Consider the following 13,321-nt stretch of genomic DNA (forward strand, 5'->3'; position numbering starts at 1 on the left):
TTGTTCAATCTGGAAGGATGTATCATGGAAGTGACTTGTTTTGCTTGGTTACGGTGCTTGTAGATACCCCGAGGCAGTGTGATTTGTTTTACTATTCTCTCAGCATTGGCTACTTCGTGTTTGAGATGAACTTTGCAATATGTCCCTGCAAAACAGGGCATTGAAGTCTCTATCTCTGTCATAGGGAGACAAAAAGACAGTGCACGGGGAATAAGTGTAACATTGTTCATGCGGTCGAATTTTATATGAGAATCAGATTCACTGCTTAGATGGGTTCCTTAAGAAAAGAATGGAGGATATTACAGTGTGGTTATGATTGGATACTGTGTAGACAAGCTAAGAGGGAGTGGTATTTTGCACTGCTTGAAAATTGATGTTCTGCTTCGGTCTTTGAGCCTTAGAAGTTAAAATAAATCCAAAGGGCTTGGAGATCAGAATATCTTGAACATTTTGCCATGCCTAAGATCACCTATGCTAATCATGGATTCTTGGTGTTGATGTAGACAGGAATAGCTGATGAGATTGGATGCCGTCCGCCATTTCTATTCGAGATCATTTGCTTTCTTGACTAATGGCGGCTTTCCATATGGGCTGCGGGGTCCTACTTGAATCACAAAAGATAAGTTTTGATATAGATGGGAGGTCTCTGATGAGTGATGACTTACTGCTTTCTTGACTGATGATGGGCTTCGTCGCATTCTTAATTTTCCTATGAACCTGAAAATTCCTCGGAAAATCCATACTTGCATTTAGTCTTGAGAAGAATTCGAAGACGTGGTGTTTTTTAGAACTGGATTTGTTGTTTAATGCTGTTTCCAAATCCTTATCTCTCCTCCTCATGAATTCTGAGATCACTTAACCTTCCCAGAAAGATCACGTAAGGATTTTGCTATTCCTTGAATGAGACTGGAAACTTTTCTTCTCTAATTTCGGACTACATTCGGGCTGGTCTGGATAAGAAGCAGGTCCTATCTCCTTTTTGTGGTTCGATGACTACGATTTGGTGAAGTTCAGGTCACGATTTAGCTCTTATACTGCGCTATCGGCTCCTTTGAGCCCTAAGTAATTCTAGGCCTCCAAACAAGGAAGAATTACCTACAAAGTAGAAACAGATATTCTCCTCATAGCACCTTGGATATAAATGAACTGTTTTATTTATCTGTTTATTTTTTTGGATTTCTGTGTCTTATTCACTAGACATCTCCTTTATAACCAGAATTTGTTTGTATCTTCCCCTCTGCTATTAGAGGTGCTGAAATTCTATGCTGTTTGTTCCATTTATCAATGTTGGCTCATTTTTTTTATGGAAATGCACATGGCAGAGAAATTTCATACCGGCTTCTAATTTGAGAGTTCAGGCTTTTCTAATTAACATCTACACTTCCTTACAATCTCACATCTCTTTTCATAGAAGCTTAGGCAGATACTATATACTATATAACATGCGTGGGCAGTCATCTCATGATTATAACAATGCTTATGATATATTGATTGCTAATCTGCCAAAATGTCCTCTACACATGTATTATTCGTAGAAATTCAAATTCAATTCAGATATGTGATGGTGCTGAAAGTTATGAATTTGAGAAAGTAATCATAAAGAAATGTGTACTATTTGTGCCTCGATACCCTTCCATCGACCTTGTTTCAGATCCAATATTTTAATTAATTTCAGAAAGAAACTATCTGGCAAGAAATTGCCCGGCATACTAGCCTAAAGTCAAGTAGCATTCATGTACATCACCCCTGATCCCAATTTCAGGGGAGAAAGTTTTCTGTTTCTGTTGATTTTTAAAGGTAATTTTCTTCTTGACTATCTGTATTTTTTTTTTCCTGAGATAAAGTTGCAGGATGTTTTTTCAGCTCTTTTTAAATGATAGTGGCTTTGACAGTTCAAGTCTTAGCTCTTCGAAACTCAAGCTTTACTAAGCAATTGGAGAATCAATCTTTTGCATTAATTGAATAGAGTTTTAGGATGAGAGAGTTGAAATGAGATTATGCTGGATCAGAGAGTTGGAGACAGCATATGACATGAACAGTATTTTGAGAAATGCATAAGGGAAATCTTTAGTTCATGAGAAGTATATATTAACCTTATGATTAAGGGGTCACCATACAATTTTTCAGTTTAAATTCCTCATAGCGGCATTATTCTACACTCGCAGCTTTAGATCATTAAGATTTGAAAGTTGTCCTCTGTTTTTGTACAAGAGTCTCTCACTGACCAACCAGAGACATCATAAATAAAGGATGCGTATCAACTTGAGATATGAGGATGTCTTGACGACAGCTACCTTATCTTGCCTTCTTCTGACCTGAAGATCTGTGAGATACAAGTGCCACTCCAATAGCCATATACTTTGATGTCGAGATCTACAGCTTGTTAAGGTCTTTCATGATAAGTATAATATCCTAGGGGTAGATCCATCACTATTCTTAGATGAGATTCCACTCACCATTCATCCACAATTTGTGCAAAATGCGAGAGACTGAACCCAGCTCATAGTTTCCATTCAAATATTTGCTGATCATGAGCTAGTTTTGTTGTTGTCTGAGAAAATAGGTTGTGAGGATGTAGAAGGCATCCACCTACGCAAACTTGATACTTTTCTCCATAATTTCACTCGCTCACTTGTCTAATTACCTGAAACTCTCAAAACTATTTTCCTTGCAGCATCCATATGATTGTAGGAATGCATCAGCTTGATGATCTTTATGTTGTAATAAATCAAATCCAATAAACTAATATGAAGACTGAGACAGGTTGGACCACTTGTGTAGCTCTGAGCTGGAAGTCCTATCCTCTCTAATTAAAAGGATAAGATTTTTAATGAATCTATAGTGATGATCTTTTCCCTCCTCGGGCATCTGATCCAGTCTTGGGTCTTGTCCGTGAAGAACCAAAACGTACATTGGATCCGGGCTTCTTTTTTTGGAGTTAATGTGCAGACGACGACTTGGACACTTCAACTGCTGACAAATGGTGAATGAAGTTAGTATCTCAAACGGTGAATGGGGTTAGAAACAGTGTCGTGATGCGTGTGGTGGAGAATGCAAGCCAATAAGACACGAGTTTTATTTTCTAACTGGTCCCCCATTATTCAAAGGGTAGACGGTCCATTTCGTCTCTTAGATGTCCGGTGGCCGCGTGTGTAAAAAAATATAAAAAATATAAAAAAATAAATAAATTTATCTCATTTTATCATCTTAAGCTTTTAGGACATATGGCGATTTCAACATGATAAGAGAACTGTAAGAAAATATAAAAATAAATTTATCTCATCCTATCAGTTTAAGTTTTTAGGACAAATAGTGATTTCGACATCATGTACCAAAATTTTTTTCAGACCAAAAGAAAAATACCAAATACTGTCCTAAATAAGCTAGATAGTATTACTTTTATTCCTTGTCCAAAAATTTTCACCTTCCTTCAAATCCTTGCAGGATTTTTTTGTTCTCCCCAACAAAAAAAATCCTTGCGGGATTTCTGGGGCTGCTTGCCCATGTTATGGAATTTTGGGTTTGTTGCAGCTTCCAAAGGTTGTATTTATCTCTGTTTTCTTTGCCTGTAACGTATCAGTTGGGTAACCGTTGCTTTCAGTTCTTAGTGTCAGAAGTCCCAAGCAAAACCCGCTTCAATGTCGGCGGTTCTCTTTCCCCTCTTAAATGACCCCAAGATTGGCTTCCCTGTGTTTTGATGAGGAACCTACGAAATTTTTTCTCCTCTGAGAGGACTGGTACAGTGACCATTTCTGAAGCTCGTGATGTAAGCGTGCTTTGGAGTCCTATGTCGTTACGTTTTCAGTAAGTTAGGTGAGAAGTGGGTTGGCCACCTTTTTGTCACAAAAAAAAAAAAAAAAACTACCAACTTCCTTTTGGCTTGAGAAGCACTGTGTATTAATTAGCATCAGCAGGTACTAAAAAAATAATTTTTTTGAAAAGTTAATAAATATATTATATCTAAAAAAATAGTTTTTTATATTTCATTGCCTAAAAAAAATAACATATTTCAAAATAATTTATATTTAATTGAGTATGTAGTTTTGTATAAAATAAGTGTTATGCTTTTAATAAAAAAATTTCTTGTCCGATCCTATCTAAAAATTTAAAAATATTTTTTTAAAAATACAGATAATTAGATTTTTTATATTTTATATGATTTTTTTAAATATAAAAATTTTATTGTCATATGAAAAATATTTTTTTTTATTTATTTTGTTGTTTTTTTAATGAACTAAACCAGTTTTAAATAAACTGCAGTTCTGTTGGAAGAAGTGCTGCTGAATTTACATTACTCGATAGCTGAAATGATTAGTAGAAAACAAAAGTCTCAATCAGACCTGGGCAGAGGTGGAGATAAGTATGATAATTTCGTATCCTTGGGACAGGCCCGATCCAGCAACGAGCACCCACTTGCTACCGAAGACACTTTAAAATATGGTTCCAAAGCGAGAGAAAAAAAAAAGGACACTTTAAAGTATGGTTGTTGCCTCTACCTGTGTACGGTTTGCACTGCGCTCAAGTAAATATTATTTTCAATTTGTTATCTCTTAAAGTACCAAGAGACTTTTCGTGTCGACGTTGACTACGAGGTTACTTCTTGGTGAGCTTATGGGAGGAAAATTGTTGAGCTTTTCTAGGTTCTGGTTCTCTTCACTAATATGTATTAATGCAGAAACTAAGTCTTTGAGATTCTTTGGAAAAAAAATGTGATTTCGTTTGGGCTACCCATGTTTACCGAAAAATAAAAAAATATGGCTGTCTGAATAGCTTCTTTACTGCATATTATTATAATTTTTTTAAAAAATTAAGTAAATATTTTTTATCAGTATTTTTTTAAAAATTTTGTTGACTGTATTTATGGCAGTGTAAAGTGCGAAGCGTGGCTGTACCAAAAAAAAAAAATTGTTGTGGTTCAACGGATGCTACCTATCAGAATGTGATTTATATAAATATCTGGTAAGCCCAAATCACTTGAAGTGTTTGGTTCTCCTGTTCTATTATTTAAGGATAGCACGTACATATGCTCTCTGACTAAAAAATAGTTGTCAGTGTTCGGTACGGTAGGGGAAGTTGGAGATGAAGAAAAAAAAAGAAAAGAGCTGAGTGGAGGGGTTGGTGGATCTCAAGACCAAGGCATTTGAGCAATGATTATGAGCTATGAAGTTTGGGGAATTGTATAATATTTGCTCTGTTCCACCAACCAGTCCTCAGCTGGTTGGCACCGTTCTCCACCAGAAGGTTTAGTGTTCCAACCTTGGTGGTAGTGTAATATTCCGTACAGAATGTCTGACTAGATTAATATCAATTATTTATTAGATAGATTTTAGATATATATATACAGAATTAAAAAATTTAAATAATACTTTATGATTAATTTTTTTGGATGACATTCTAAATTATGATAAATAGTATTATAATGGATCTAACCCATAACTTATATGAACTATGAAACACTATAGTACGGATCTATTTGAACTAACTATGAGCTTATCATGGTGATTGTGATTGGATTTGAATCCTTAGTTTGATGCGGACGTATGTAACATCTGTTATTCTTTGGGTAGATCTTGGATACTTATATATAATTAAGAAATCCAAATAATACCTTCCGGCTAGTATTTTTAGATGAAATTTTGATTTGTTACATGTGGTCTGCCCACCATATTTTTACAATCAAACAAATAAAAAGTGTGAATTTCCTAACTTTTTTTTCAAATAATAATAATAATAACATCGGTTGTCTGTTATCTTCTTCTTGTTTTTTCCTACTTTTTTGACAGACAAAGGAGGGAAGGCCCATGGATATAAATTAACACAGTTAAACGAGATGCACCTTGTCATGATCACATTCATGTAGGAGTAAGTTTGAACGGCATAACTAAAGCCTCATACTCCATTGGAAACTTTGTTGCTGAGTCTCAAGTTGGAATGTTCTTGATTATGAATACCAAATCTGTGGTTGTTTTTAACTGATGTATGAAATATATTTTTAGTAGCAGGTCTGGTTGGAAGTAGCTAGATGGTTCAAAATAACTCATTATTTTCAAGATTATAGCGTTGATGCGAATCGATTGCGTCCCAGAATCCATTTTGAAAGAGATGGATCTGAAACTGCTGAGGAAACTGTCAAAAAGAATAAGACACCATGTACAACTCTCTAATCTATATCCAAAAGGGAATAAATTACCCTATATTTTATTACTGAAGAATGGCGATCCAATATTCGGATGTTCATGGAAAAAAGTTCTCATCACTCATGTGACCAGGTAAATTGGTCCAAAAGCCTGAACAGCAGAAGGATGACTTTGTTGGGCTAGACGCAGGTAAGGTACTTCATTCTCTTCAGCTTTTGTAGGAGTGAAGCAATGAGCAAGGGGCCCCGATGTCGATCGTCGAATGCTACGCTGGATGAGAGCCAGGTTACCTCCATTTCCAAATAATGGACCTGAAACTGGACCATGTTTATGATTTGGAACATGAGAGCAATTTGAGGAATTGGTTTTGAATGTTCCACTCTGCTTTGAGCTCTTCTTGCCAAGCTTAAACCAGAAGAACAATGATCTTTTCCATGACTTTTTGTTCTTTGTAGCTTCAACCTCAACCTCCTTTTCTTCTGAGTTCGATGGTGACAATGAGAATTTCGCATCATTTGCATGCTTTCTTGCTTCTCCTAAAATCTGATCAAAGAAGGAAAGTAATCATAGTCAGAAGTGCTCATGCCAAATCAGTTCAAGAATCTCTAGAATATAGTAAGTTTTGCTTTACTGTTACCTTTCGGATTAAAATGAAACACAAACCAGACACAAGATTCGGATAACCCAATCATAAGTAATGAGAAGCTAGAATGCACCTATAATCCTCTAGCATTCTCTTCAATTGAAAATTTGGCATTTACTGACATCATGTTGCACTTTGCAAAATCTACAGAACAAAGTCCATACAACAATTAAGCTCAAACCGCAGTATACCACCCTGTCTCCACCAATCCAAATGCGACGAAATCTGATTAACTGGTGCTGCTATTAGGATTTCAAGTGAATGCTCAATTGAATTCTGATTGAGTTATTAAAAATGGACTTCAACATCTGAAGTGAAAACACGCACAGTATAAAAGCCCCTTACTCTAGCACTTGCATTCAGCTGTCCAAAGAACAACGAGCGGAAAACAAGCTAATGTTTAGAGTCAAAAGAAGTACCTTTGAGAAATCCAACTGAGCATCATAACCAAGCTCATTGCAATCAGCGATCTCATTCTTAGGGAAAACAGGAGCTCTCTTCATCCTTCTCTGGCAACCCACAAAAAAGAGCTGCAATGAATACAAAAAACTCGAAGACAGAATGTACAGGATATCATAATGCAAACAAAACAGCCACAATAAACTCCATATGTACCTTTCTGGATCCATATGAGCAAAACCCACCAACCAAATTAAAATTTTCAACAATAAAACATTGGCTTGTTTTGCACGTAAATGCTAACTGGAAGCTTGCAACACCAAATAAAGCTTCCTTCTCACCAGAAAGCCCAAAAAAAATGCAAACAGAATTTAAGGAGACAGTCTTTGTCAAGAGATTGGCAAAGGAAGAAAAAAGAACAATAAGAAAACCAAGATCACTCTACTTTCGATCTCCTACCAAAACGATGGAAGATGAACAGCTTCTCTCAACCTGGCGGTGATGAATTGTGGAGTGGGAAGACAGCAAGGGAATGCTACAGCTGAAAATATAAGATTTATAGACAGTTGATTAAAAAGACAAGACAATAATTATTATTATTATTTAAATTTATGGAACTGTGGGTATGATGATAAGAAAATGGGCTCTGGTAATCAGTGAGCACTTATGCCATTATATTTATAATCATATGTCATCTAAGAAGAAAAATAATGAAAATAATCTCTTCAATATAAACAAGAAAAAAATGAAGTTGCTATAGCAGTCACGTACTTATTGATGATTTATACGAATTCTTACAAAGTTAATGAAGATTTGAAGAATCAGTTTGATATAACCATAAAAGATTTACATGATTTCTTACCAAATTGACGAAGATTCGGAGAGTTAATTGTATCCCATGTATCAGTATAATTAGAGAGAACAGAGAGCCATGCTTCGGAAGGAGTTAATTATATTTCTCAATTCTGATTTTGTAAAAGCTATGCTTGCCGCTGTTGTGGGGTTTGTCGGAGTTTGTCGAGGGACAAAATCATGTGAGGAGAAACATGCGCTGGCCGGATATCACGGGCAAGAACATGGCGCAGAGAACACGGCAGGACATGCCGATAATTCGTTGAGCTCTCCCTTGAAACATGGCATCCATGTCCGTTAAAAAATCTATGAAGGGAAAATGGAAGAGAATAACTGTAATAAAACATGGAGGATTCCGCTAGATCTTTTGACCATGAAGTTTCCACCTTTTCCACTGCACAAAAATCTAGTGTTGTCTGTTTTGCAACTTTGCAAGCCATGTTCGGCCCTGTTTGGGGGAGCTGTTGGCAGTAGAGCTGTTGGAAGTAGAGCTATTAGAAGTAGAGCTGTTGGAAGTAGAGCTTTTATAAAAAGCTGTTTGCTGTTTGGTAACTACATTTCTAAAGTGCTGTGGCACTTTAACATTTGTTTGGTAAACAAACTGAGAAAGTACTTTTGTATGACAAAATGACCATAAAGGACATTATTAGTATTATACAATAGTGCATAATAAAATATAATATATATTAATACATAAATATATGATATAGTATAATATTAATGTAATGTAACATAATATTATTATAATATAGTACTATAACATTGTATACTATAGGATAATAATTTAAAATAATATTAAATTATTTAACATAACATAATATTATATTATATTATATTTATAGTATAATACAATAATAAATGTATAAAATATTATAATTATTAGTATAAATTAATTTTTTACTCTTTTGATGACCATTTATTTCTCTAACAAATTTTCTAACTAGGTGAAAAAATTGGTTAAATAATTACTAATATTTTTATTTATTTATTTATTTATTATTTTATTTCATTGAAATATATTTATTTATTATTTTATTTATTTATTTATTCGTTCATTTATATACATATTTATTTATTTATTTATTTTTCTTTATTTTTCTTTTTTTTCCTTTTCTTTTTTTTCTTCTCTTTTTTTCTTTCCTTTTCTTCTTTTTTTTCTTTTCTTTTTTCTTCTCTTCTTCTCCTTCCTTCCTCTCTTTCCTTCTTCTCCTTTCTTCTTCTCCCGCGAAGCCGGCGGCGCCGGAAGGGGGACCGGGCCGCGGGAGGGGGGCCGGGATGGCGGGCCGCGGCGGCCGCGGGAGGAGGGTGGCTCGGGACGGGGCCGGGACAGCGGGCCCCGACGGCCGCGGGGGGAGGGGGGCTCGGGAGGGGGCCGGGACGGCGGGCCCCGACGACCGCGGGGGGAGGGGGGCTCGGGAGGGGGCCGGGACGGCGTGCCGCGGCGACCGCGGGGGAGGGGGGGCTCGGGAGGGGGCCGGGACGGCGGGCCCCGACAACCGCGGGGGGAGGGGGGCTCGGGAGAGGGCCGGGACGGCGTGCCGCGGCGACCGCGGGGGAGGAGGGGCTCGGAGGGGGCCGGGACGGCGTGCCGCGGCGACCGCGGGGGAGGGAGGGCCTCGGGAGGGGGCCGAGACGGCGGGCCGGCCGGGGAAGCAGCGGCCATGGCGGCCCCTTCCTCCCCTTCCTTTTTTTTTCGGTTGTGTGGTGGGTCACAGCGGCGGGGGGCTCGGGTGGGGGCTGGGGGGCGCGGCCACGGGTGGCCGGCGTGGTGGCTGCCTCCCCCCCCCCAAAAAAAAAGAGGAGGGCCGACGGCATTGAGGAGAAGGAGATAGAGAGGGAGAGAGAGAGGGGGGGATGGTGAGAGAGAAAGAGACGGTGGGATTGAGGAGGAAAAAGAAACTTTTAAATGGGGGTATTTTGGTCAAAAATACAGCTTCCCGACAAAGCTGAAAACAGCGTTTTCGGAAAGCTCCAAAATTGAGCTTCTGCCAAAAAGCTGTTTTCAGCTTCCCGCAAAAGCTGAAACAGCTTCTTGGAAATTTTACCAAACACACTTTTTTCCCTAAAAGTACTTTTGGAGGGCCAGGAAGTGTTTTTTGGCCCTCCAAAAGCTCCCCCAAACAGGGCCTTCATCTGTGGGCTTCATTGTGTGAGGAGGTCAACATTACCCACTTGAGCAAACAGTTTGCCAAGCAAGATATCAAGAAAACCTACCTTCATGCTAATCTGGGCGACAGGTTTGCCATTTTTTTTTTCTCAGTTACACCGTTGCACCTACTTATTTGCTATCGCACCTACTGCTTAGCTAATGTTTATCCCTTCCAATAATTGGATTTTATGTTATGGACCTATTCAAGGGCGTACTTTCGAAGTAACACTTGTGATGGCTTGGTCGGCCCCGGTCCACTTGACTAGCCCGACCTGAATGCTGGACCCGTGCATGTGTCTTACATGATGAGCTGCAGTAGACTTCTGGTAGAAGTCTGCTTTCTTGTTTGAAGCCGGCGAATTCTGGTAAAACTAGAAGATCTAGGGCCACTAGAATTCTTCAAAGTCGGCGACTCCTAGTAGAAATAGGAGACGTTAGCGGCTAGAACCCTAGATCACCTCTATAATAAGATCCCCTCCGTTTTATGGTCCTCCATTGGCGATCATCGCGCCTCTTCCTCTCCTCCTCTCTCTTTCTTTCTCTTTCTTCCTTCAAACATATCATTCCCTAGCATTGTGCCCATCGAATATCAATGCTAGAGAATACCACCAAAACCAAGTTTAATAGATTTGCCTAATGAAGTTTGAATGTCTAAAATGGAAGAGGTAAGTAAATCTTATACTCCTTACTAATTTTCGAACTTGTAAATAATTCTGACACTCCTTACTAGTTTTCAAATTTCTATATATTTTCCATTCTTGTGATTTAAATGCAAAAATAATATTAAATATTGATTACATCATGTTTTCTTAAAATCAAGGATCGAGCATATGATATTGCAAAACTCATGATTTACTACGAAATAATGGTTATATGAATATTTCAATATTAATGACTTGCTATAAAATACAAATTGTATATTTATAACATTTGTATTTTTATTATGAAAAAAATGAAGCTGCTATAGCAGTCACGTAATTATTGATGATTTATACGAATTCTTACAAAGTTAATGAAGATTTGAAGAATCAGTTTGATATAACCATAAAAGATATACATGATTTCTTACCAAATTGATGAAGATTCGGAGAGTTAATTGTGTCCCATGTATCAGTATAATTAGAGAGAACAGAGAGCCATAAAATACAAACTATATATTTATAAAATTTGTATTTTTATTATGAAAAGAATAATGTCATGATTGTTCAACTATTGAAGGTTTACTTATGGACTATGAACTCTTTATAGCTATTTAGAAATTTATTTATGTATGATTTAAGACAATATAAGTTAAGAAAATGACTTAAGAAAATTTGTTTAAAAAAAAATGGCAAAAAGTTCTCAGATAGCTATGTATAGCTTTTGAAAGTGGAGTAGATCAACATCCAAAGCTAGTTCCATATAACCTTATCAGTGGGTAGTAATAGTTGGTATACGACCCTTCCAGCAGATAATAGTTGTTGGCATACGACCCTTTCAATGAGCAAAAGTAGTTGGCATGCGGCCCTGTCAGAGAGTAATAGCAGTTGGCATACGATACTATCAATGCATAATAGTAATTGGTATTTTGTCGATTACAACCATGCCACGAGTATAATAGTGACTTTAGTGTTTAGTCTAAGATAATTATTATAAATTATGATATGACAAAATGATAAATGATTTATGACTTTATAAAGTTAGCATGGTTTATGATTTAGCTTATATATTGGAAACCATATTTATGTAATTTGCAAGATTTATGCATGTATAAGAACATGATTGATTTATGATTATACTATTATTGTGAAATGTTCTATCTTTTAAAAGTAATTATTTCGCTAAATAATTTGTTAATGAATGTAAAAACTTATACTTGATCCGGTGAGGTAGTGAAAAGTTTACTTGCTAAGCTGTAAAGCTTATATCTCTTTTTATTTTTTTTCTTTTCAGACGAATAGGATAACTAGGAGCGAAGGATGGTCCGGACTTGAAATTCGTGCTAGCAAGCTTCGCGATTTTGTAGAAGAATTTCAGTATTTTTAATTGACTATGAATTTATAGTTGACGACTTTCTGAATTTTGAGGTATGGATTTTGGGTATTTATATTTAGATTTAGTCACTTTGTACCCGCTCTCATTTATTTATTTAATGGGTAATGGATTCAGGTCATTTTATTATATTTTTATTTGAGGTGGATTTATATATAAATTATGATTATTGGCTTCATGTTATCGTGGATGGTATCTCTCAATAGCATGGTCGTGTTGTCCCAGATCTGGGGCATGACAGAACTCCCTTCTTCAAAAGAGCATGGCTTTCTACATGCATACTATAAAATATATCAGTTCCATGTGGTAAAACTTGGAGCATGATGAATAATCCATGTATAATTAAATTTTGGAGAGGGATTAAATTGAGCAATTAGACTTCGCTTGTGCAAGGAGGGGAACCAAACCTCCTCGAGAAGATAAGCAACAAGAGGTAAGAAACAAGAACCAGCTTGGCTTCTTATAGGGAAGTCATTTCCCCATATTTGTGGGGTTTCGTAAATACCGATCCATAACTTCAGAAAAATGTTCAAAACAGCATAGACACCATTGCATCATCAAATGAAAGCTCTAAGCCACATTTGTCAGATAGAGAACAAAAGCATCCTTTTTCAGACTCCAGCAAATCATTTCCATATCTTTTTCTGAGAAATTCAAACTATTACTTATCAAGTCTGTGGATCCAATCTTTATGGTCTAAATGTCTGTCACCTGGGCGTTAAGGAATTGCAATCGAAGAAATTTGTTAAAATCATTTCATAGTTATAAAACTTCAAGAACTAAATAAAAGGTGGCAAAATCGCTATGGTGATGAAAGTAATTTCATGTCCTCCCAACTCCACTTATCATTCCCTGACATGACCATCCTCTGTGGAGAAATGCTGCAATCACTTACAGAGAACTGAATTTATCAAGCTCAAATTAGTTTTTAGCATTTACATCAAAAAGAAAAAAAAAAGTGACACCTTAATTAAAATGGGACCCTGTAAATTATATATCATTCCTACAGTACATTATCAAGCAAATGCTCGTTGAACCATTGCCGATCAATCTCTACCATAAGACTTGAGTGTTCGGTTAAAGATGCATGGCAGCTGCAGGATGATGTCA

At 36.8% G+C, this 13,321-nt stretch overlaps 1 protein-coding gene across 10 annotated transcripts; it reads right to left on the bottom strand.

Annotated features, from left to right (window-relative positions):
- Window positions 1-6,168: 6,168 nt before the first annotated feature.
- LOC103702647 (uncharacterized) lies at window positions 6,169-10,374 on the bottom strand. Of its 10 annotated transcripts, none has more exons than XM_039127200.3 (4): window positions 8,042-8,469; window positions 7,639-7,720; window positions 7,200-7,289; window positions 6,169-6,680 (listed from the first exon to the last, which is right to left on the bottom strand). In XM_039127200.3, exons 3-4 carry the CDS (start codon window positions 7,281-7,283, stop codon window positions 6,258-6,260), a joined length of 507 nt encoding a protein of 168 aa, XP_038983128.3. In that variant the 5' UTR covers window positions 7,284-7,289; window positions 7,639-7,720; window positions 8,042-8,469; the 3' UTR covers window positions 6,169-6,257. The 10 variants fall into 10 exon arrangements, 8 of the variants coding, with proteins under 8 accessions (XP_038983128.3, XP_088557769.2, XP_008783385.4 ...); XM_088701643.2 differs by having other exon boundaries at window positions 7,200-7,512; XM_008785163.6 differs by adding an exon at window positions 7,396-7,512 and having other exon boundaries at window positions 7,639-8,469.
- Between the last annotated feature and the right edge of the window lie 2,947 nt (window positions 10,375-13,321).

This window comes from Phoenix dactylifera, chromosome 7, assembly GCF_051530095.1.
Source record: "Phoenix dactylifera cultivar Ajwa chromosome 7, Ajwa_hap1_PhDact_Kaust_v1.1, whole genome shotgun sequence".
Classification (NCBI taxonomy): Eukaryota; Viridiplantae; Streptophyta; class Magnoliopsida; order Arecales; family Arecaceae; genus Phoenix; species Phoenix dactylifera.

What these genes read in the sequence shown, in the direction of transcription:
- LOC103702647 (XM_088701642.2), bottom strand. Translation starts at nt 7,409, where the DNA reads ATGGATCCAGAAAGGTACATATGGAGTTTATTGTGGCTGTTTTGTTTG. An exon ending in CTCAGTTGGATTTCTCAAAG is followed by an intron (nt 6,681 to 7,199) that starts GTACTTCTTTTG and finishes TTCTTTGATCAG; the next exon opens with ATTTTAGGAGAAGCAAGAAA.